The sequence below is a fragment of the Mesoplodon bidens genome (genome assembly GCF_964165515.1).
Source record: "Mesoplodon bidens genome assembly, chromosome: 2".
Classification (NCBI taxonomy): Eukaryota; Metazoa; Chordata; class Mammalia; order Artiodactyla; family Ziphiidae; genus Mesoplodon; species Mesoplodon bidens.
Window position 1 is genome coordinate 34,648,191 of NC_138177.1, and position 24,875 is coordinate 34,673,065.

Below are 24,875 nucleotides of genomic sequence, written 5' to 3' on the forward strand. Positions count from 1 at the left end.
TTGTTATAGGGCTCCAGATCATTTTTCCTCATGACTGCTGACTATCTCTATAGGACTGCCCCACTATAATTCTCAGGCAGGTCCAAAGGGAACCAACCTCCTCCTCAAACCTGCTTATCCTGGGACGCTTCTTTTCTCAGCTGTAGCCTACTCATCTTCCCGCTGAGGTCATAAGTCTTGAGTCCATTCCACTTTTCCTTCCTCTCACTCCCACAGTCAATCAGTCACCAAACCCCGCTGGTTCTACCCAAGGTCATCTCTGAGTTGTATCCTCTGTGTACTACAGTATTATGGTTAAGATCACGGTCTCTTAGCTATGGCCCTGCTTCCTGCTCTATGACCATGGAAAAACTATTCAGGCCATCTGAATCCATTTCCCTGTCTATTAAAGGGGGGTGGGGGTGGGGGGGTGATAACAGTACCTAACTGCTTCACACTGTGCCTGACACCCGGTAAGTGTATTGCTGTCCTGGGTCTTATTACTGACCTCTGTCTTCCTCCATGGGAACATTACATTTACCCCTCTTTTCTTCTAGCCGTGCTCTCCTGCTTTCTCCACCTTTGGGGAGAAATTCAAGTGCTATGTCCTTTATGAAGCCTTCACTATTCTTCAAATTCAGACTTGACTGTTCCCTTTTCACACTGTCTTTAAATGTCTCATATAACTCTTATCCTACCATTTCTGCTACTGTTAAATTGGTTCACCTGCCTCCCTAGAAGACTGAAAGCGCCCTGAAGGCAGGTACTGCACCATGTTTTTCTTTCTGTTCCCCAGTACCAAGCCCATTGCTTGGAAAAGAGTAGACACTCTTTAAAATATGTTTGCAGAATAATGGCGAGACACACAAGCAAGAGAAAGGCCAAGAAAGGGAATCATACACGGGCTGTGGGAGAGGCGCACAGGCAGGGAGTCCATCAGTTCCGAAAGCAGTGGGGTCACATCGACACCAGTCCTCGATGACATCTCCGGTCCCGGAGCACCAGAGGGAGCTCATGGTGGCCTCCAGCAAGAGCTGCAAGAGGGGGCAGAGAAAAGAGTAAGCATCAGGGAGCCAGGGCTGGGTCCCCAGAGTCAAGAGACACAGCATCAGGGCTCTGCTTGGCCCTAAATAACTCCAGTCAGCAGCCTGTAGCACCATGTCTCCATTTACTTCTACCCCAGAAGAGTGTTTCTGGGAAGCCTGGACCTTGTAGGACCTGTAGGGTGTCTCTGTCTCATTAGCATAATAGCTCATCCCTGTGGTTGAGGGCTGTCATCTTGGAATCAAGTCTCATTCCACCTCGCATCTCCCTCCCTCCCATTCCGCGCCATCATTCCACACCTAGGGCTCTAGAGACATGACCTCTTCCCCATACGCTCAGCAGGGCCAGTCTTGACCACTCTCTCTCAGGCCAGAGGCACTCAGCCTTTTCTCAAATGCCTCTCTGAGCATCCTTCTCTGCCCTCTTCACCCTGCCCCAGTATTTCCTCTGCATTCCTTCAGCATGTCTTGTATCTCACTTACAATATTTTTGCAGTTCTGCTTTGTGTTGTGATTATGCATTAGACCTCTCGTTCCTCATAGAAGGTAGAAACCATGTGACACACAGGCTAAGAGCTGTGCTCCGGGGCAGTCCCTCTAGGTGAGAACTCCAGCTCTGCCAACCACTGCCATGTGACCTTGGGCAAATTACATAAACTCAGGCTCCTCAATGGTAAAATGGGATAAAAACAGCACTTTCCTTATAAGGATGTTGTGACAATTAGATGAAATAAATACATGCCAAAGGGCATGGCATAGTGCCTATGCTATGCACACATTAGTTGCATATAAATAGTACATGTTAGTCATCAATAAAGAACAGCAACTGTTCTTGTCTTTGAATGACAGGGTTGGGTCTTATGTGGAAGCTTGTAAATAACATAGAATCTAGAGTAATTCTTTACATACAGTGGTTTCACAGCAGATATTCACTATTCAATTAAAGGACAACAAGATACAATTAGATCACTGAGGGAACAGGACTTATGAGAGGGGCAAGTCCCTGGTGAGGAACTGAGTCCTGACAGGCACTGAGCCCTGTGTGAGGCCCTGCTGCTTCAACCCCAGCCCAGGGTTGGGGAGAGCCTGAGACAGCCGCAGGGCAAGCTCAGGGCTTTCTCTCCAGGTCAGCTCAACCTCTGCAGCCTCTGCTTTTCCTTTGATTCTCTTCCCTCTGTTTCATCCTCACTGCACCCACACATAATGGATAAATTAGAGAAATGAAACAGCTATCCTGGAAAGTTTTAGGCCAAACAATTAAAGGAAAGAAAAAAAGAGAAGAGGATAAGAAAAAGAAGAGATAATCCTGCAAAAATCAACATGTCCAAGTCCAAAGCCAGTATCCTATGTCCCATCCATCCCAGGTTAGAAGAGATGACATGAAGTCCATACTGACCCCCCTCCTTGGATTGGGAGCCTCAAGGGAGCAGGGATTCTCTGTTATCACTATGATTTGTGTAGAGCTTTAGAATTTACAAAGCCCTTAATTTATTTTTTTCCCTATTTTTTTTAAAACATCTTTATTGGAGTATAACTGCTTTACAGTGGTGTGTTAGTTTCTGCTGGATAACAAAGTGAATCAGCTATACATATACATATATCCCCATATCTCCTCCCTCTTGCGTCTCCTTCCCACCCTCCCTATCCCACCCCTCTAGGTGGACACAAAGCACAGAGCTGATCTCCCTGTGCTATGTGGCTGCTTCCCACTAGCTATCTATTTTACATTTGGTCGTGTATATATGTCCATGCCACTCTCTCACTTCATCCCAGCTCACCCTTCCCCCTCCCATGTCCTCAAGTCCATTCTCTACATCTGCATCTTTATTCCTATCCTGCCCCTAGGTTCATCAGAACCAACTTTTATTTTAGATTCCATATATATGTGTTAGCATACAGTATTTGTTTTTCTCTTTCTGACTTACTTCACTCTGTATGACAGTCTCTAGGTCCATCCACCTCACTACAAATAACTCAATTTTCTTTCTTTTTATGGCTGAATAATATTCCATTGTATACATGTGCCACATCTTCTTTATCCATTTATCTGTCAATGGACACTTAGGTTGCTTCCATGTCCTGGATATTGTAAATAGAGCTGCAATGAACACTGTGGTACATGACTCTTTTTGAATTATGGCTTTCTCAGGGTATATGCCCAGTAGTGGGATTGCTGGGTCGTATGGTAGTTCTATTTTTAGTTTTTTAAGGAACCTCCATACTGTTCTCCATAGTGGCTGTATCAATTTACATTCCCACCAACAGTGCAAGAGCGTTCCCTTTTCTCCACACCCTCTCTAGCGTTTATTGTTTCTAGATTTTTTGATGATGGCCATTCTGACTGGTGTGAGATGATACCTCATCAGAGTTTTGATTTGCATTTCTCTAATGACTACTGATGTTGAGCGTCCTTTCATGTGTTTGTTGGCAATCTATATCTTCTGTGGAGAAATGTCTATTTAGGTCTTCTGCCCATTTTTGGATTGGGTTGTTTGTTTTTTTGATATTCAGCTGCATGAGCTGCCTGTATATTTTGGAGGTTAATCCTTTGTCAGTTGCTTCGTTTGCAAATATTTTCTCCCATTCTGAGGGTTGTCTTTTTGTCTCATTTATGGCTTCCTTTGCTGTGCAAAAGCTTTGAAGTTTCATTAGGTCCCATTTGTTTATTTTTGTTTTTATTTCCATTTCTCTAGGAGGTGGGTCAAAAAGGACCTTGCTGTGATGTATGTCATAGAGTGTTCTGCCTATGTATTCCTCTAAGAGTTTTATAGTGTCTGGCCTTACGTTTAGGTCTTTAATCCATTCTGAGTTTATTTTTGTGTACGGTGTTAGGGAGTGTTCTAATTTCATTCTTTTTCATGTAGCTGTCCAGTTTTCCCAGCACCATTTATAGAAGAGGCTCTCTTTTCTCCATTGTATACTCTTGCCTCTTTTATCAGAGATAAGGTGACCATATTTGTGTGGGTTTATCTAGGGCTTTCTATCCTGCTCCATTGATCTATATTTCTGTTTTTGTGCCAGTACCATACTGTCTTGATTACTGTAGCTTTGTAGTATAGTCTGAAGTCAGGGAGCCTGATTCCTCCAGCTCCATTTTTCTTTCTCAAGATTGCTTTGGCTCTTCGGGGTCTTTTGTGTTTCCATACAAATTGTGAAAATTTTTGTTCCAGTTCTATGAAAAATGCCACTGGTAGTTTGATAGGGATTGCACTGAATCTGTAGATTGCTTTGAATAGTATAGTCATTTTCACAATATTGATTCTTCCAATCCAAGAACATGGTATATCTCTCCATCTGTTTGTATCATCTTTAATTTCCATCATCAGTGTCTTATAGTTTTCTGCATACAGGTCTTCTGTCAAAGGAGAAGTAACAACTGACACTGCAGAAATACAAAGGCTCAGGAGAGATTACAAGCAACTATATGCCAATAAAATGGACAACCTGGAAGAAATGGACAAATTCTTAGAAAAGCACAACTTCCCGAGACTGAACTAGGAAGAAATAGAAAATATAAACAGACCAATCACAAGCACTGAAATTGAAACTGTGATGAAAAATCTTCCAGCAAACAAAAGCCCAGGAGCAGACGGATTCACGGGTGAATTCTATCAAACATTTAGAGAAGAGCAAACACCCATCCTTTTCAGACTCTTCCAAAGTATAGCAGAGGGAGGAACACTCCCAAACTCATTCTACAAGGCCACCACCACTCTGATACCAAAGCCGGACAAAGATGTCACAAAAAAAGAAAACTACATGCCAATATCACTGATGAACATAGATGAAAAAATCCTCAACAAAGTACTAGCAAACAGAATCCAACAGCACATTAAAAGGATCATACACCATGATCAAGTGGGGTTTATCCCAGGAAAGCAAGGATTCTTCAATATACAAAAATCAATCAATGTGATACACCATATTAACAAATTGAAGGAGAAAAAACATATGATCATCTCAATAGATGCAGAAAAAGCTTTTGACAAAATTCAACACCAATGTATGGTAAAAACTCTCCAGAAAGTAGGCATAGAGGGAACTTACCTCAACATAATAAAGGCCATATATGACAACCCCACAGCCAACATCATTCTCAGTGGTGAAAAACTGAATCCACTTCTACTAAGATCAGGAACAAGAAAAGGTTGCCCACTCTCACCACTATTATTCAACATAGTTTTGGAAGTTTTAGCCACAGCAATCAGAGAAGAAAAAGAAATAAAAAGAATCCAAATCAGAAAAGAAGAAATAAAACTGTCACTGTTTGCAGATGACATGATACTGTACATAGAGAATCCCAAAGATGTTACCATAAAACTACTAGAGCTAGTCAATAAATTTGGTAAAGCAGCTGGATATAAAATTAATGCACAGAAATCTCTTGCATTCCTATACACTAATGATGAAAAATATGAAAGAGAAATTAAGGAAACACTCATTTACCATTGCAACAAAAAGAATTAAATACCTAGGAATAAACCTACCTAAGGATACAAAGCCCTTTAAATGCTAACACTTTTGTAAGGGAGCAGATGGTATGGGGCCTTCTGGGGGCAGACCCCCTCCCCCATATCCTCTGCTTTAGCTCCTCTCTGAAGGGCCTAGATAATAGTATCTGATGCATACTTCCTGAGTTGTTTTACAGATGTGAAAACCCCCCAGCAAATGGAAGATGTTAACTACTTGATGACCATGAGCAAGTAGCCCTCAGGCCTCCTGGAGCCGAAGGACTGATAATGTTAACCCCTGTGACACCGGCCTGTTACCACACCATCAACCAATCAGAGAATTGTGCACAAGTTGATCACACACCCTGCAACCCTTCTCCCTCACCTGGGCTTTAAAATTGTTTTCCTGAAAGCCTTTGGGGAGTTTGGAGTTTTAGAGCACAAGCCACCTGTCCTCCTTGTATTGGCACCTTTACAATAAACGCTGCATTTTCCTTCACCACAATCTGGTGTCAGTAGATTGGCTTTACTGTGAGCGGGTGAGCAGACCCGAGTTTGGTTCAGTAACACTTTAATTTGAGCTCCATGTTAGACAGTTATCATGATTCACAGTGGAGGACACTTAGAGTCCAAAAGGTTAGGTAACTTGCTCATGGTCACAGGTTAGTAAATGGGTAACAGGACGGATTTTACATCTCAGGCTTGATGGAAACATAAAGCTCTCTTGATTAACACTGTATCCACCAGCTCCCAGGATGAATACCAGTTCACAGTAGGTGCTCACTTTATGCTTTACCTGACTAAACCAAATTCAAATCAAAAGGTGTATTTTTTTTAACTAGGAAAACAGACATCCTTTGAGATGAGCAGAATAAAGAGGACATCATGGCTGCTGCTTTACAGTCTTCAATCAACTATTATTGGCTAAGTACCTGTAGGGATGATTTCCTGTCCTAAGCACTAAGGATACAGTGCATAAGATATATATGGCCCCTGCTTGCATTGTCTTACAGCTAAATAATAAACAAACAAAAGTTATATAAATAACCAGAACTGTGATAAGGGCTCCAAAAAGGGTGAAATGGTGGCAGGAGGGACAAGGAGGGGGCCAATCTCACAGAGGAGTTTGGGAAGGCCTCCATGAGCTTGGAGGGATAGGTCAAGAGCAATCCGGTCACAAAGCTTGGGGAAGTATTCCAGGTAGAAAAAACAATATTAAGAAGACTTTAGTCTGCAAGAAACTTGACTTCTAAAATCAACTGAGAAAAAGTTCATCTTGCTGTAAGAGACAGAGTGGGGGCGGGGGCAAAGAGATGCTAAGAAAGTGAGAGGGTGGCAGGCCGATTACAGAGAGTCCTTAGGACACCATGTGGGGGTGGGTGTCACATTCTGAGAGCAACAGGAAACCATCAAAGTGTTTCAAACAGGGGAGCAACCTGATCAGATTTTCCTCCCAAAGGTATCGGTGACAATACGTTGATGACAAACATTCTAAATGCCGTTTCAGACCATTCGCTGAGAGTTCCTACTCTCTAAATCCTGGGCGAGAGGTAACTGTGTAGGTAGGATGAGGGCGCAAGAGAGGAATCAAGAAGGAACGCTTTGAGAAAGGAAGAGAAAGGAAGACTACATTTTTCTTAGTACCTACAATGTGCCTGGCATTGCATAGGAATCCTTGTTATTAGATTTAATCCTGATTCCAGAAAAGAAATCGAATTTTCCAATTTTTATTATTTTTCTCTAAGGAAAGCAGCTGAACTTTTTTTATATATATAAATTTATTTATCTTTATTTTTGGCTGCGTTGGGTCTTCGTTGCTGCACATAGGTTCTCTCTAGTTGTGGCGAGCGGGGGCTACTCTTCCTTGCTGTGCGTGGGCTTCTTACTGCGGTGGTTTCTCTTGTTGTGGAGCACAGGCTCTAGGCACACAGGCTTCAGTAGTTGTGGCACGCGGGCTCAGTAGTTGTGGCTTGTGGGCTCTAGAGCGCAGGCTCAGTAGTTGTGGTGCATGGGCTTAATTGCTCTGAGGCATGTGGGATCTTCCCGGGCCAGGGCTCAAACCCCATGTCCCCTGCAGGCGGGGATTGGCAGGCGGATTCTTAACCACTGCGCCACCAGGTAAGTCCAAGTAGCTGAACTTTCAAGCCAAGTTCATCTATCCATTCATTTGTCCATTTATTCATCATTTCGTTCATTCATTCTGTAGAATGCCAACTATGTGTGACTACTGCTGGGCACTGGGATTCCATAGAAGAGAATGTTTCTCATAGTCTAGAGGAGAGTGAACAACTATATAAACACTAGGATAGTAGGTGATGCATGCTTTAAAAGATGTATGCACATATACAGTGGGAGCTACATGAAGGAACATCGGGTTGGCCTGGGAGTGTAAGGGAGAGTCATGTGTGAGCTGAAACTTGGAAGTAACAGTAAGAGTTTGCCAGTGGCAGTAATGTGGGAAAAGGCACTTCCAGGAGAAAGAGTTGCAAGTCTGAAGGGCCAGATGCATGGGAGAAAATGCATTTTGTTTAAGGAGGTACAAGGAGTTAAATTTTGGAGGATAAAGCATATAGAGTGGGTACAGCCTAACCACGTAAGCGAAAACAAAATCGGAGAGTGAACTGCCCTTGTAATGATGTGCTAAGGACTTTAGATTTATTCAATAGATTCTGCAGAGCCACTGAATTACCTTGCTGCTATATGATCAGAAGTCCATATTAGCCTTAAGACTAATTAGTTAGATGACTCTGACTGGTCTAACAGGGAAACCAGTAAGAAGGCTACTGTAACAAGAAGATGGTGGCCTGATATTACAATGGATGACTGAAATAGTTAGGCTGTGACAGGGGGTATAATAAAAAGAGGACGGATTTGAGATATTTGTGGCCCTAGATGATGGATTAGATGTTAGGGACAAGAAAATTCTAGGAAGCATCCCTGCTCTCCAATTTGGGCAACTTGGTAGAAAAGAATGCCATTCACTGAAGTGGAAGCACAAGCAGGTATAATTTAGGGTGGAAGCTGGTGACCTCAAGTTTGTTGGGTATGAGACACCTGGTTTGTCCTATGGTTTGACCTACTTGTTTCTAAATTGCAATCACAGACTAGACTGAAATATGGCATTGGAGATTATTTAGTCCGACAGAAGCAAGACAATGAGGCCAAGAGGTTGGAAAACTGGCCTGAACACCTACCATACAGGTAGGGATAGGAACACACCGAGTTACTAATGCCAGGACTTAGCTCCCCTCCTCTGGTCCTTTGCTTCATCACTCCTCCTCTCTATTCCTTCGTAGAAAGGGCACAATTAGAAAGAAAAGCAGAGGAGTGGAGAGAATGATGAACACAGACAATGTCTAAGGAAGAAGAGAGAAGATATGGTGACCGAACTCCTGCTCAGGCCACCTTTCTATGTGTTTAGAAATCAAAGGCTCAAAATATGGCCAGATGGGAGGTATCTCTCAACCACTCTCCTAAGACCAGTGCAGGGAGACAGAGAGGGGCTAAATTCTGGCAAGCAGGGGATCCAGAAAGGGGCGTTGCTAAAGGCAAAACTTCCTTCAGCTTCCTCATTCTGCTGGTACTGGCCCGGCAGGAAGCAGGGGCTCCAGGCCCCCCCTCTCCCGCCAAGCTCTTCCCTGTGTGCAGCTTCGCATGCCCTATCCCATAGGATGGTTCTATGCGTGAGCTCCCTGATTCTGCTGCTCCCAGGCAAGTGCACAGGAGGTCCTGGGGTGCTCACAGAAGCAGCCTTGGGTGCTCACAGAAGACAGAGTGGGACACGTAAGGGGAGGGCTGGGCATTGGATTAAAAGCACTGCAGCTTTGGGGTTTCCATGGTGACACAAGCCCCTCCTTCTCCTCATCCTTTCAAGCCCACCTCCAGTGGTCTCTTCTCTCCCACTTCTCTTCCCATAGTCACTTCTATCAGATTGAAGAGAAATTTGCAGGCCAAAGGAACGATTTATCTTTTTTGTTCCTGTGAAAAACCTTATTTTCAAACACTCAATGAAGTATCTGTAGCAGAGGCAGAGAGGCGAGAGAAACACACACACATGCAAAACCCCTCCTGTTGGTTTGAGCATCACCTATGAAACAAACTGTGACGCACCAGGTGTCCCTTGAAAGAGAAAAGAGAAAGCAATTATCACCCCACCTGGAGAGACACACCTCTCAGGCAGGCAAGCAGCTCCCTGCTGTGACTCTACAATATCTTTTCCCCACAGTGGCTTTGCCTAGTCTCGGAAGTCCCCCACCCTGAGCTTTTGTGTTTTTTATTTTTGTCATTGTTGTTGTTGTTGTCTGTGTTTTGACCCGCTCTGTTCTTAACGTCCTTGAGAAGATCAGAGAGCTAGGAAATGAGGCAAGTCACTGCCTCTGCTGCATTTATTTAGCTTATGACCCTTTTGGGTCCATTCATTTCCTGCTAGCATCTTGGGAAAGGGAAGGGCAGAGGAAAGAGAGGAGTGGCTGGGAAATGTCATGACCCCGCTGCATGATATACGGCAGAAAGATCTGCATGGACGTGGAGTTTTGTTCTTAAGAGTCAGGGTGATGGGCAGAAAACCAACCCCCTCCAGACTAAGGTGGGCAGAGCCTTCCCTTGGGGATCTGTACCTAATGTGCTCCTTCTAGCCTAGCTGACCCAGTCTTGGATCAGTTAGGGGAGCTGGTCCACTTGCCTTGCCAACAAGGGGGTGGTACTGCTGAGTCCCCTCCCACGACCACCCCCTGAGGCTTTCTGAACAAAGCTTTGGTGACTGTGATTGCTATGCCTCCTTATCTCCCTTCCTCCTTCCAGCCCTGTTGCTCAAAGACCTGTACAAATGCCACGCGGTGACCCCTGAGTCATCACCATGTGTGTTGCAGATGCACTGATTTGATTTAATATGCAAAAATGCAAATCTAAGCAAATTAGGTGGCTGGAGTAGTTAAATAAAAAGTCTCACTCTCCATATTGTAGCCTTGAGCTCAGCTGACCCTGTCACCCGCTCAGGCCATTTGGAAAGCCCTCTGTTGTTGTTGATGCCACCTTGAACCCCGAGTCCCAGGCCTCTTACCCTCTGCGTCTGGTTGTTGGTGACCAGTTCATAGATGGGGGCTGCTCTGGTCACCTCCAGCAGAACCGGCTCGGCAGGGGTGTCAGGGCTGGATGTCACATGACACAGGGGGCAGGACGAGGGGCACCGTCCCTTGCTCTGGCACTCCATGCGGACTCCAGCTGCCATGCGCTTGGTGCCAGACTCTGACAAGCTGGCAATGTATTCTGGGAATGTCAGCACCTTGGGGTCTCTTTCCCGCTCCTCTGACTCGTCGGATGGGGAGTTGCCTGCCAGACACAAAATAAAAAGGGACAGTGAGGGAGGTGAAAGAGCAGGGACTTGCATGGCCTCGTGGCCCCTGAGTGCTAGACTCGAGTCCTTGACAGGTCAGAAAATGACTCTGAGGGGGTAAGAATGTGATGCTGTTATCCCACTCAATGTGGGGAACACGTCCTCCCAGAAACCCACACAGCTGGAAATGACCCTTCCAAATATGTGACCAGGTTTTCTTCCTTTCTGAGAATCATCAGCACCATGGATCCTTTCAGATGGATGCTTCTGCCGTCTCTGTGCAGGATTTATGGCTGTCATCAATAATATAAACAATAGTAGCAGTGATTGTTCTATGAATCATTTTCTTCACCCAAAAATGAAGATATTAATAATACCTACCTCTAGCATTGGGTTATAAATAAACAGCCAACTATTTTTAGAGCACAAAACACAATGGCTAGTGCATGTTGAAGCATCATCATCATAGTTTTAATCATAACTATCAGTAAGATTTATCAAGTCTGTACAGTGAAAGTGAGATCTGTTAAAGATCTCCCTTAACCCCTATAACAACCCTCTGCATGAGCTCTATCATTCCACCCATTTTATAGATGAGGAAAGTGAGGCCAAGAGCCTCAAGATCACACAGCTAGTATATAGTGAGATGTGAAATTTGGATCCAGTCTTGTCTGATTCTGAAGCCGTTAAGTCATAGGGAATAACAGGACTTCTCTGCTTCATTATTAATCAATGTATTAAAGATACAGAGGGAAGTTTGACTTTTTAAAAAAGACTTGCACTACAAAGCCTGAAAGATGGGTCCACATTGCCCTTGATTGATGAGTAAAAGGTATTTGGGGAAGCTCTTGATTTATTTTTGGTGACAAACATTGGAAATGCCTACCAGAAGAGTTTTTCCCTATGGAAGAAAGCATTGCTTGATATTTCTCTTCCAAGCCTTCATGATTTTTCAGTTAATTTATTAAGTCTAAAGAAGGATGGAAGCAGATCTGCTAACAAAAAGCTTTGGGTTCCTTAGGAGAGCCCTGGTCCTCTGTGCACAGTTGTATGCCCGCACATGAAACAATTTCAGGGAGATGGCTGGGCTTTTGGAAACAATAGGCAGACACAGAATGTTCCTTCTGGTCCTCAGGCTCATCAAGAGTGCCAAGCTTGAGGGTCCAGATCTTTGGGGAAACTGGTTGGAAGGAGTTGCAAAGTGGTTCCAGAAGGTAATTGTGAGATACGACTTATGACTTCATAGCAGAGTTCCCTCTTATGGGGCTCAGGGAGCACTGTTATCCTCCCCTTGTTTGCGATGTAATGTAAGACCATTTGGAAGTGTCCAGAGGCATTTCAGAACTGTTGTTTCCCACATGAGCATCATCACTGTGCAGATGAGGCATTTTTACCAGCAGCTCCATTGACACCAGATTCCTTCTGTGTGCAAAGGCGAAGGCTCACTTAGAAACTATAAATATGGAATATAATTTATTTCACACGTGCCTTTTGTTTAATAACGGATCAAAGATTGAGCTCAAGCCCTTGCTAGGTTATAAGAGAATTGCATAACCACACACACCAAAACCAAGAAAGATGGCCTCCAACAGGAAGTCCAGAAGCCCACACCAGCTAGCCCCAGAGTCAACTCCAAGCCATGTGTACATCTTGATTGACATTCAGGCTCATGAAACTCAGTGAACCCCACTGGGAGGGTTTGTAAAGCGGCCACGACCTGGCAGGACTCTCCTCACCCAGCCCCTGGCCAGGCCTCCAATCTTCTTCAACAGGCTGTATGAACTGGGCTGCGATAAGTAGGGGTGGGGTGAGAGCTTTGCAACTGTGATGTGATTTCTAGAAAAACAGGCCCTCGTTCATTGAGAAAGTAAATGAAAAAAAAAAAAATCAGTAGAGACCATGCTTCTTTTCAAGATAAGAATTAAAACATTTCACTGTGCAAGCCTTGCCGGGGAGCTGGAGGGTCTCTTGCTGGCCCTCCTGACCCTCACAAGCATTTCATTATCCATCCACGCTTCATCTCAACCTCCTGGTTGAGAAAGTATTCAACAGAGGCTGCGAGAAGCATTTCTATGAAATGACCACTAGATGGTGATATCAGTTCTAAAATGACTTCTGTGAGGAAAGAAAAGGCGTGATCAATCCGGTGTGGCCACTTTGGTACCACAGAAAATAAACTTACGGAAAAATAACACCTGGCTACTTTAAAACAAACAAACAAAAAGCCATGGTACAATTTCCTTTCAATCAAATAATAAAAAGCTGAGTAAACAAATCCATAAAACTTATCCTAAGGAGAAAAATATAGAGTGAGAGACATAATTGTGAGAGACACAAGGAAGGGAAAATAAAACTCTAAAGGGAAATAAAAATCCCCCTCCAGGGGCTTCCCTGGTGGCGCAGTGGTTGAGAGTCCGCCTGCCCATGCAGGGGACACGGGTTCGTGCCCTGGTCCGGGAGGATCCCACATCCCACATCCCACATGCCACGGAGCGGCTGGGCCCGTGAGCCATGGCCGCTGAGCCTGCGCGTCCGGAGCCTGTGCTCCGCAGCGGGAGAAGCCACAACAGTGAGAGGCCCGCGTACCGCAAAAAAAAAAAAAAATTCCCCCTCCATATCCTTCACATGGAGTATAGTTTACTTCAAGGGGGAAATAATATGCCACCAAATTTCTTTTCTCTCACTTTTACTCCCCAAACACCCAGAAACTACCCCCACACCCTACATACACATCCGTATATAAGACATATAACCCCTGCCCATTCATCACTTAGGGTGCACCATCTGACAGACAAACTGGGCCACGAGAGGGCACTGCAACCCCAAACGCAGTCGAGCTGAGTGACAGCCTCTCTGCCCTCCAGCGCTGCCTCATTAAGGCTTGCAATCACTGTAAACAGTTGAGGGGCTGCTCCCCTTGTTCCGTCTTCTGGCTTTCCCAATTAAAATCAAGATGCAACTAATCCCCTTCAGTATCCTTCAGCCCTGGATTGGTGTAAGATTAGGACGTAGAGAGGCACAGGAAGGGGTTTACAGAGGAAGATGGTGAGAGGCCACCAAACTCTTTTCATCAGAACTGTATTTTCCTTCTCCTGATAATATTCAAGCCCATATAGAGCAGGCCCTGCTGGAGGCCAAGACGAACTGCCCCTCTGGTCCCCTCATCATGCAGGATGGAGCTGTCTAGAGAGGAGCGAGATTTACACAGAAGTAATGAGCAGCTAACTCCCCAAAGCCATCTATTCAGGCTCCAGCGAAGAATAGATGTGTGTGTATGAGAGAGATTTTTCAAAAAGGAAATGCATTTTCCATGCGCCATTAAAGATACAATCGGGAAATACTCCTTAAAATGATGGAGTCCAGTGGTGAAAGCCCAGATAAATCTCCCTTTGCCCAAAGAGAGCACCAATAACCAACGTGTCTGTGGGGAGTGAAAGAGTTCAAACCTAAAAGCTTCAGGAGAGTCTGAGCTTTGACATTTGCTTTTAACCCCCAGCTCAGTGTTGGAGTGGGTGGTGGCGAGGTCTGTGTGTGGAGAGTGGAGGGAAGAGTCTCTGCCTTATTTCCTTATGGTTCAAAGGCCACCTTCTTCCATGTCCACTCCAATGACAGTCCTTTCTTACTTCGTCCCTCTTCTGCCCTCTAGATCCTGGGTAGAAATGCTCTAGTAATTTGAGACACTATCTTGTTTCTTAATAAAAATGAATATTCTATTTCAACAAATACACAGTTTCTGGACAAAAATAAGCTACAATTAAGGTCTTAAAAGAATATAACTCACAAAGGTAACTTCTGACCCAAGTGTGCTCCCCCCCCGCCCGACTCAGCCCCGTTTGCAAAATTCACCCTATTGCTCTCAGGGGAGGCTTTGGGGTCCTCATCACACTTAGCTTTCTTACAAGTAGAAGAACAGCCAACCTGCAATGTCGTTAACAACCCCCAAACTGCAAAGCATTCTGCAAATACAGTTTGCTATAAATAAATGCCATTTGCTTTAGGCTAAATCTGTATCCTACAGCACACAGTGGATGAATTTCCCCAATAGAATATTGTGGTATGAGATTATTGGCATCCTCAGTGTTCAAAATCTCTTTGTGGATGTGCCTGTGGCCTTAGGCATGTACATATTGACCCACCTAGACTCAGGAGCATAGGAGGATGATAAAAGTGACTGACCATCCTCATGCAGGATCTGCTCTACTGCTGGAAACTGACAGGTCATGAAGGTGAATTAGTTGTTATGAAGTAAATTGGTACCATTCCTGTAGGATTCTGGGACTGCTTAAGAATCTCTCTCCTGAGTTGGTGCCCAAGGCAATGAGATGCTAATGACATCACAGCTAGAACTACAGAGGCAGTTCATTAGGCAGCCAAAAAAAAAATCAAATGCAAACTTGTCAGATGCCAGCTTTTGGAGACAGCTTAGGACCCACAGGAAAGAAAGCTTGACATGGTGTAAATGAAGCACAGCCATAGTGAAGTGCACCCTGAAGCCCACGGACACCCTGATTTCCATGACCTACTCCCACTCCCACTCCCCCCACCCCAGTCTACTCCTGTTCACACCAGAAATCCTGAAGTTACCCGAATTCACATTTCCACCCATGTACGCAGGGTCAAATCAGCCTCTTAGGGTGTTTAGTTATGTCTGTAAACAGAGAGGGTCAGGTCGCTCTGGATGGCCTTAAATTGAACTCCTAGACCTGCCATGAGACACACTTTCTGAGACCTGGCCAAAATACAATACGATGGATTCATAATCAGGGACAAGTGGATAGGGCGTGACCCGGCCACTTCTCTCTACACCTCAATAGGAGATAACGGGTGCTCTGGGGGCAGGGATTGTGTCTTCTTCATATTTGAAACTCCTTTCCCTGGTTTAGGTGTATATATCCATTTCCATATCTCTTTCTATCTATGTCTATCTATATATCCATGGATATATATATATATATATATTTTTTTCCCCCTGGAGGGAAAAGGGGAGTGAATATAGTAAGTCATGACCATAGATTTAAATTTTAAAAACAAGTCAAACATAAAGAATAAAGCCAACGCATCTGTAAATAGTCTCTAGCCCCTTACCAAAGCTTCAAGCAATCAAGTAGAAAGAAAAAAAAACGTTATCTGATGACAGCCAAAGCTACATTTCTAGCTGGGATTGCTTCCCAAAGTATAACAGAACTTAATATGCTTGCTTGGAAATCCATCTGAATGTTCAATAGGCACTTCAAACTCAACGTGTCCCAAACTGCAGAACTCATGTCTCCACACCCTCCCAGCAACCTGCTCCTCCTTCCATAGGTCCTTGCTCAGGAAAGGGCATCAATTTCCCTATTGCTCGAGCCAGAAATCCTGGCTTCTTTGTGGGTTCCTTCTTGCTCTCCCAATCAATCTTAAATCTATGTACTTTACCTCCCCCAAGCCATCCACTTCTCTGCAAGGTCTGAGTCAGACTGCCTGGGCTTGATTTCTGACGTTACCACTTGTTAGCTGTGTAATTTGGAGGTGGTTTCTTAACCTTTCTGTGCTTGGGCTTTCTCATACATAAGATGGAGATGATAATAACAACTGATTTAGTAAGGCTGTGGTAATGATGGACTGATAAAATCCATGCAGAGAGTTTAGCGGAGCTGGGACATAGTGAGTAGTCTCTAAAATTAATGGTTCTCACAATGCCTGTCTACTTACCTACACAGCTGCCAGCCACACCATCAAATGATGGGCTCCTTGAAGGACGAAATTATGTCTATAATTTCCCACAGTGCCTAACATGTAATGTAACTAATGCATTTGACAATTCATTAAACAAATATTTATGGAATGCCTACAAGTGTTTGTCCAACTAATAGATCATTTATAATGACTTGTATACAAAGTGACTACTCCCTGTGTTCTGCAGGTACTAACTAGACAGGCTGGGTTTAATTTCATTTCTCACCTTGCTGTCCTGGGTTCTTTTGAGATTTTCTAGTTTTCTTCGAAGAGAGACATCAACTCAGAGTGAGTTCCACTACTTTCATGTACAAACGGGAATTGGTCAGAGATAATCTAGTTGCAAAGATTTGAGATAATATTGCAAAAATACATTTGCAAATTTTGAAAGTATACACACATATCTCAAAGGTTATTAATGTGCACTGGGTAATTGGGACTTAAGGATTTACGTTTAAGAAAAGGTGTAGCTGACTGTGGCGTTGAAGAGCAGACAGTGGTTCTCCTGTGACTAGAAAACGTGAGAAAGTTGTGGTCACTAATGTCACAATGTGTCAAAAGGCCGTGACTGGTGTCCTGGGCCTGCGGGGCCATGGGTACCAGTAGCTGAGGTGGAGGTACATTGCTGTGGGGTTCTAGGCAGCTCTGAGAGCTAAGAGATAGCATTGTACTGGGATTCAACATTGTGTGGACCACTTCACCAGCAAACAAGGCAGTGTGACAGCAAGAGAGAGAGGCATTCTAGACCTCAAGGACGGTCACAGAGAACCATGCCTTCTGCACTTTTTCTACTCTGCCCAGTCTCAGCCTGCACACTGGAGCCCATCCACCTTTCCCACTACACATTCATCACTACCCATTGGCTCAGAGGAAGCACATCTTTCTTTTGGGATGAAATACTAGACAACTATCCAACATGTTCGGAAACAGTCCCAATTCAAGAGAGTTTATACTCTTGTCCTTTCTTACAAATAAATCCACAATTAAAAACAAAAATCCTTTGTCAGGATGTATCCTTTGTGTTCTAAAATTAAAGTTACATTAAGAGGTACAAACTACTAAGTATAAAATAAATAAGATACAGGGATGTAATGTAAACCAAAAAAATATTAAAGTTACTGTACACTTCAGCTCTAGTTCTTTGGTATTCCTTCAAGAAATTTCTGGAAATAGCAGATCAGATGGTCTTTGTTATAAGCATGAACAGCATGTCTGGGTGTGGTGAAGTCCAGTGTAATAGTCAGTGGTCATCAAATACCCACTGGGCACCCTCAGCAAAGCACCATTAACGGGACATTCAAGAAGAGGTGTCCTCTGGAAAATTAAATGTTTTGTTTAACTGATACTTAGCAGAAAATGCTTAGTTTTCCTCCAGTTCTTGTTGACATTTTTCTTCTCTAAAAATGTTGCTTTCCAATTTTCTGCCTCACTCACGAAGCATTGCCTACCAAACAGAATTAAACCTTTCCCCAAGGCACCTGCAGGTGATGATTTTGTTCATCAGTTATGACCATGCAGATGTGGAAGCTGTAGGAGACAGACAGAAAATGGTATCTCGTCCCCAAACAGCTCTTAAAAAGTGGATCAATAACATAAGGTTACATTTTCTGAAGATTGCCCCCCTCTTAATAGGCATGTTGTCAAACAAATAATTGCCTGGTTGAGGCTCCTGGTTCAGTAGGTTCATGTGAAACTGAAGTTTTGGTGTAGCTGCAGTGCTTTGTCTTTGCCAAAAGCTGTTAGTCAGCTTTGATGTGGGAACAGTTTTAATTTTGTAACAAATTGACAAATTGGCCAAAGCCTCTGTCAGCCTCTTTTTGGTCAGTAATAGTGATGTTCCATTTGGGATGAGAGGTTGAGTCCAAGAAATAGCAGGAGAGCAGCCTCTACCAAGGAATCAATAAAAACGCAAAGATAGCCTTTGTCTAGCAGCGACCCCCGAGTGCTAAAAAAAAAAAAAGTGACCTCTTTTCAATCTTAAACTTAGTGTGAAAAGGAAAATATGAAGACAGCCCAGTGATGCAACCACCACTTTAAAGATGCCTGAATATGCATCTCTAAACAGCCCATGCGTCTCAAGAGGAACAAAAATAAAATCCAAGAATTCCTGGGAAGCCCTAAAGCTTTTACTACAAAAATGAGCTCTTCTAATCAGCTAGACTGCTCGTCCCCAGTGGGCAAGAAGCTGCCTCTGTTTTGCTGGAGCGTCGTGGCTCTCACCCAGGCCCTGCACTTGATAAGCGTTCAACAAACACACAGGGATGGAAAGAAGCAAAAGGTTTTTAGCTCTTTTTACTCTCTGACTGCCTGCAGTTCCTCAAGGCTGCAACCCAAAGCCTCATTAGGATTCATCATAAAGGCCAGGCCAGGAAGCCTGAGTGGCTCAGAGGGATTGTCCAGAAGCACATGCACAGCGCACTTAGTGCACACGTGTGTGGGCTGTGGGAGACCCGGTGGATGTCACTGTTGTCCCAACGCACCCTAAAAATGTCTTTCTTTCCCTTTTCCTTTCTTTCTCTTTCTTTCTCTCCCTTCCTCCCTCCCTCCCCACCTCTTTTCTTTCTTCCCTCCTTCCTTCCTCCCTCCCTCCCCTCTTTTCTTTCTTCCCTCCTTCCTTCCTCCCTCCCTCCCCTCTTTTCTTTGTTCCCTCCTTCCTTCCTCCCCTCTTTTCTTTCTTCCCTCCTTCCTTCCTCCCTCCCTCCCCTTTTCTTTCTTCCCTCCTTCCTTCCTCCCTCCCTCCCCTCTTTTCTTTCTTCCCTCCTTCCTCCCTCCCTCCCTCCCCTCTTTTTCTTCCCTCCTTCCTCCCTCCCTCCCCTTTTCTTTCTTCCCTCCTTCCTTCCTCCCTCCCCTCTTTTCTTTCTTCCCTCCTTCCTCCCTCCCTCCCTCCCCTTTTCTTTCTTCCCTCCTTCCTTCCTCCCTCCCTCCCCACCTCTTTTCTTTCTTCCCTCCTTCCTTCCTCCCTCCCTCCCCTCTTTTCTTTCTTCCCTCCTTCCTCTCTCCCTCCTCACCTCTTCTTTCTTCCCTCCTTCCTTCCTCCCTCCCTCCCCTCTTTTCTTTCTTCCCTACCTTCCATCCTTCCATATATATATATATATATATATATATATATATATATATATATATATATATATATATATATATATGCCACTCTGCTCCCATCATCCCTAGCAGAAGGTACTTAGTGCCTGTGTCCAGAGGGGTACCTACAACACTGTAACAGACTTGAGTTTAGTTTTATGTCTTGTCCATCCCACTCACTTCCAGGGTGGGACTTGCTCATCCCTGCATCCCTAGAGCCCAGCACCTGGTACTCTGTAGGTACTCCCTATCACAAATTGTAATAAATTTGTGTGTGCATTGTCTAACACCCAAATTTATAATGTTTATATGATTCCGGTTTTTCATTTGCCTGTTACAGTCTCATTTCTTTATTCACCAAATGCCTCTCATGTGACTCTCGGTGGATGGCCAAGTTTTTTGTTCATATTAAATCTTTCCTGTTTCGTTTCCTAAGGCTGCCATAACAAATGGCACCACATGAGTGGCTTAAAACAACAATTTCTTTCTCCAGTTCTGGGGGTTAAAAGTCGAAAGCCATGATGTCAGCAGGACCACAGGCCCTCTGAAGGCTCTAGGCGAGGATCCTTCCTGCCTATTCTAGCTTCTGGTGGCTCCTGGCAATCCTTGGTGTTTCTTGGCTTACAGCTGCATCACTCCAATCTTGGCCTCAGTGTTACCTGGCCTTCTTCTCTGTGTGTGTGTGTCCAAATCTCCCTCTGCTTTCTCTTATAAAGACACAAGGCCCACCCTAAATCCAGGATAACCTCATCTAAATTACATCAGCAAAGACCCTATTTCCAAATAAGGTCACAATGTGAGGTTCCAGATGGACATTGATTTTGGGGGGACACTATCCAACCCACTGGAGCAGCCATAGCCTCTAACACTGTGACACTGACAGTCAGCCCTGCCCTGCCCCACAGCCAGTGACGATTCATTGGCTGGCCATTTGGGGGCTGGCCATCCATCCCCTTGACCTCCTCCCAGCACAATGGGAAGAGGGAAGAAGTTTCCACCTCCATCAGAGTCCCCAGCCCAGCCGCAGCTGTGTGCAGCCAGACTGAAGATGGCCCGCAAGGCCTCAGAGGATCAAGAACCAGCCCTGAAGCCCTATACTTTGGCTAAATCTCAATGGCATCAGGGTCCCCTATCTCATCCACAGGCCAGCTGATGATTCTCATGTACCTCCTCCTGGTAGGGAAGAGGAGAACAGGCCAAAGGAACCTGGGCCACAGAGGTTGTCCCCTTAACTCATTGCTCCTGCCTCTCCAAACTCCATCATGAGGTAGATTTCTCTGTGAAATGGATGATCATTGCCAGACATTTTTTAAAGTATAATTATCAATATGAAGATCATTGATGAGAATACTACATCTTATAGCTTACAATGCATGGCATCATTTTTTTATCCATTTTCTTTATTTTTTGAAAATTCAACTTGTGATTCCAAATGGTAAAGATAGTTAAAAAAAAAAAAGTTAATATCTTCTTGGCTTGATACTAAATTCACTGTAGTTATTATTCCAATAACTATCCATTGCATTAAAGCTTTTTCCAAACCAGCGAAAATAAATAAATAAATAAACAAACCTGACAGAGAGATTCAGAGTCACAGCCTTCCGGATGTGCAGAGCTGCAGTAGATTATCCCTGCTGATTCGCTACAGACAGAGCAGCATGGAGAGAGGGAGTGGGAGGGAGGACGCGGCCAGGAGAGGTGAAAATGAGGAACACCTGCGGCATTAGTTATTTTCAAATCTCCATCAGCAGAAAGACCACGTGAGGAGTGGGCAAGCTCAGCGGGCCACCAGGAAAGAACTTTCTGTGCCCCTGTCTGGAGATTAAAGGCTTTTTTTCCCCCAGTCTTGTTTTCCAGTCTGGAAGGCTGAGATGAGAAGCCAAGTGTGCACCCCCAGACCACTTAGGAGCCAGTGCCTTCCCTCTTTCCTGGTCCTCCCCAAGAAGGAGCCAGAAAAACACAGGGGAATAGCCCAGGGTCAAGTAGAGGGAGAAAATTGTAATAGAAACAGAGAGAGTGAAGAGAACAGGGAGCTCCCTGCACCAGCTTTGGCCTCTGCTAATGTTGAGGGCTCCACTGGGGGCCTCTGTGAGCTTCTGGCCATATCCACAGAGTGAAATGGATGCTTCCCTTTGTTCACCACGCGGCGTTATTTCTCAGCTGGGGGTACCCATGAGCGCCTTTAGCTTTGCCAGGACCATCAGCCCAGCAACATTCTCTTTGTGACTCCATTGATTCCATTTCTTCTCCTATTGGCTCCAGCTCCTACCTTGTCACCTCTTTTCTTTCTCACTTCAAACTTGGACAAGAGGAGCACAGTCTGGGGACACCCCGTGACGATTCTGAAATGGGTAAAACTGACATATGACCATTACTTGCCTTGTCTCCACATTACAAAAATTCAGCAGTACATTGTGTACAGAGTGTGTGTGTGTGTGTGTGTTCGGGATGCTAACCTGAGTTACTGGGGCAGGTGGGAGTCTTCGGGGCTTTTGCGGCTCCACAGCGAGAGATTTGATGCCTTGCTGGATGCTGCAAGGACTCACTTATAAATATCTTTAACTACCAAATGGTCTAGAAATTTTTAATAAAAATATTATTCAATAATACTACTACTCCAACCGGTAAGGGAATGTTGTAATGGTCTCCATTTTCCTCTCGATGCTCATCTAGCTTCTGTTTTGCAAATGAATTTGGGTGTTAAATCCTTTTGTTGCCCTGACCAATTTATTCTGCAAATTAACTATATATGAGAGGACTTAAAGTCCATTACCACTTAGCTTTGCCTCACTGAAATTTATGCTGCTTTCCTGCTCCTTGGAGCCCTGAGCTCAAACAGACTGTGGCTCCTGATGGTGATTTTGGATTCCACACAAGTCCCACACCTCTTGGTCCTCTTGAGTTTAAAATGCACTGAGTGGGGCTTCCCTGGTGGCGCAGTGGTTGAGAGTCCGCCTGCCAATGCAGGGGACACGGGTTCGTGCCCCGGTCCTGGAAGATCCCACATGCCGCAGAGCAGCTGGGCCCGTGAGCCATGGCCTCTGAGCCTGTGCGTCCGGAGCCTGTGTTCCGCAAAGGGAGAGGCCACAACAGTGAGAGGCCCGCATACCGCAAAAAAAAAAAAAAAAATGCAGAGTGGACCAGGCTCTTTTCATCTCCCCAGTAACCTGTGCCCTCTCTTATCAGACTCTCTGGTCTCTGCAGCTGCCTGTCCAAACTTAATGAAACTCTCATTATAAGATGAGGTTTCACCCAGAGCTTCAACCCACACTGGCTTGTGTGGGCCACTCAGTGGCTCAGCCTGCTTGCAACACCATTTGTAAATGGTGGAAAGAGCCGGATGCATGGGAAAGCAAAGGTTACAAGATAAAGAGGCTGGCAATGAATGGAGCATGGCTGCTAAGCCCATGAATATCTTAGATTGTATTAAGAAAGTGTAGTGACCAAGGTGATGGAGAGAGACAGTGCCTTGTCAAGCCACACGCCTTGAGTTGGTTTAGGATTGAGCGTCACAAGTGGGGAGAGACTCCAATGAAAGGCCAGGCAGTGGGGATTCCGGGGCACCTGGAGACAGTGTCATATGAACACTGGCTGAAGGAATTGGGGCAGTTAGAATGGATACAGGGAGACTTGGAAGCAGACTTAGCAGTGTTCTCTGTAAATATCTGAAGGGTTGTCATGTGGAAGAGGGATCTCATGAATTCTGTGTATCTCAGAGGGCAGAATGAAGATCCAAGGGACGGATCTTATTAAGTGAGAGGGAGCTGAGTTGACTGAACCACAGATTTTCATTGAGTGCTACTATGTACCAGGTACAGTACTCAGTGCTAATGTACACAGATAATAAGAAAAAAGAAAGCCCATTTTCCAGTGTGCATGGTGGGAGGAGTAGATAGAGAAGGAGACAATGATACGACAGGGAGTGATATTAGAGGCATGGAAGACAGGCTTTGGGTACACCTAGGAGGAAGTTTTGAAACCTACACCTGAGGGTGGGGAGGCTAAAGGAAGCCTCTTGATTCCTTCAAGGACAATTTTTATATTAATTTATAACTGATACCAAGTAGGATGGGCAGCCTTGGAGATGATGAGCACTGGCTAGCAGCAGGGTTCTTGTAGATGCCAGACGGCCACTTGTCAAGGATGTCACAGCAGGGGGAGCATTTCAGAAGAATGAGTTCCACGTCCCTTTTTTTTTTTTTTTTAATGCTTGTGTTCATGGTTTATTACAGTCAAAGGATACCGATTAAGATCAGCAAAGAGAAATGTCCAGGAGAAACTAGATGTGAGCTTCCAGTGGAGTCATATAGACAGCACTAAATGTTAAACGTCTATTATCCTGTGACCTGATCTTCTCGGTATTTCCTTAAATCAGCAGGGTGGAGTGGGGGATATACATGTTACCAGGCACACCAAATGATTCTGACTTCAGATAACATGTTGGAGGACACCAAGAGTAATTCATTTTATAAATATCGTCAGAACACTTTTTAAAAATTCTACAACTAACCCGAGTATGTAAAAGAGATGAAAGTCAGGAATAGACTCCTTAGGCATTTAACATCATTACTGTTAGGTAAAAATAAACAACTGTATTGTTTATGGAGCCATTCAAGCATCTTCTCAGAGCCCCAGGGTACAAGCAGCCTAATTTGAAAACTACTGATTCAGACTTTGATGACAATGGCCTGAACTGTTCCAGAAGTAACCAAGCAGGCTCCCCAGCCAAGAGGACCACATGCTGGCCCTGGGAAGGGTATTGCCACAAGGAGTAGATTCCAACTGGCCATCTACGGTCACCTTGCATGCTGGATTTTGCTAGAAAAAAGCACTGTTTGGTCAGTCTTACTTTAGGTGCGTAATAACGAAGGTCAGAAAACTTTTATGCTCTTGATCAAAAATAGACCTACTCAGTCATGCATGTTCATCTCAAAAGAAAGGATTTCATGGAAAGTGAAAAGGAGGGAACACCTATGCAGACAGTTCCATGCAGGGGGATGAAAAAATGAGGGGCAATTGTAGAAGCCAGACCTAATACTCTCCTTCAGACAATGATTAAAAGGTGTGTATATATTAACAAATTCCACCGTTAACTCATCTCATTCAAATGCCATAAGGAAAACTTAATCATGACGTTCAACCCAGGGAAGTAATGTAAAATCACAGTGGCAGTTACTTCCCTGAATTCTTGTAATTATAGTAGATACTAAAATAATTATAAATGTTAAAAAGACATAAGTTTGTGGTTTCTGCATGGGGCCCTGCCAAGGAAGAAGG

General features: G+C 44.4%; 1 protein-coding gene across 2 annotated transcripts in view; it reads right to left on the reverse strand.

Moving 5' to 3' along the window:
* The window catches only part of ASTN1 (astrotactin 1), a gene marked incomplete at both ends in the record, with an annotated part of 328,640 nt that overhangs the window by 27,516 nt on the left and 276,249 nt on the right, over window positions 1–24,875 (reverse strand). For both annotated transcript variants that reach the window (XM_081224527.1, XM_081224526.1), the window contains 2 exons: window positions 880–1,013; window positions 10,533–10,801. In XM_081224527.1, the coding sequence (XP_081080653.1) occupies window positions 880–1,013; window positions 10,533–10,801 (403 nt within the window). The remainder of the gene's footprint in view (window positions 1–879; window positions 1,014–10,532; window positions 10,802–24,875) is intronic.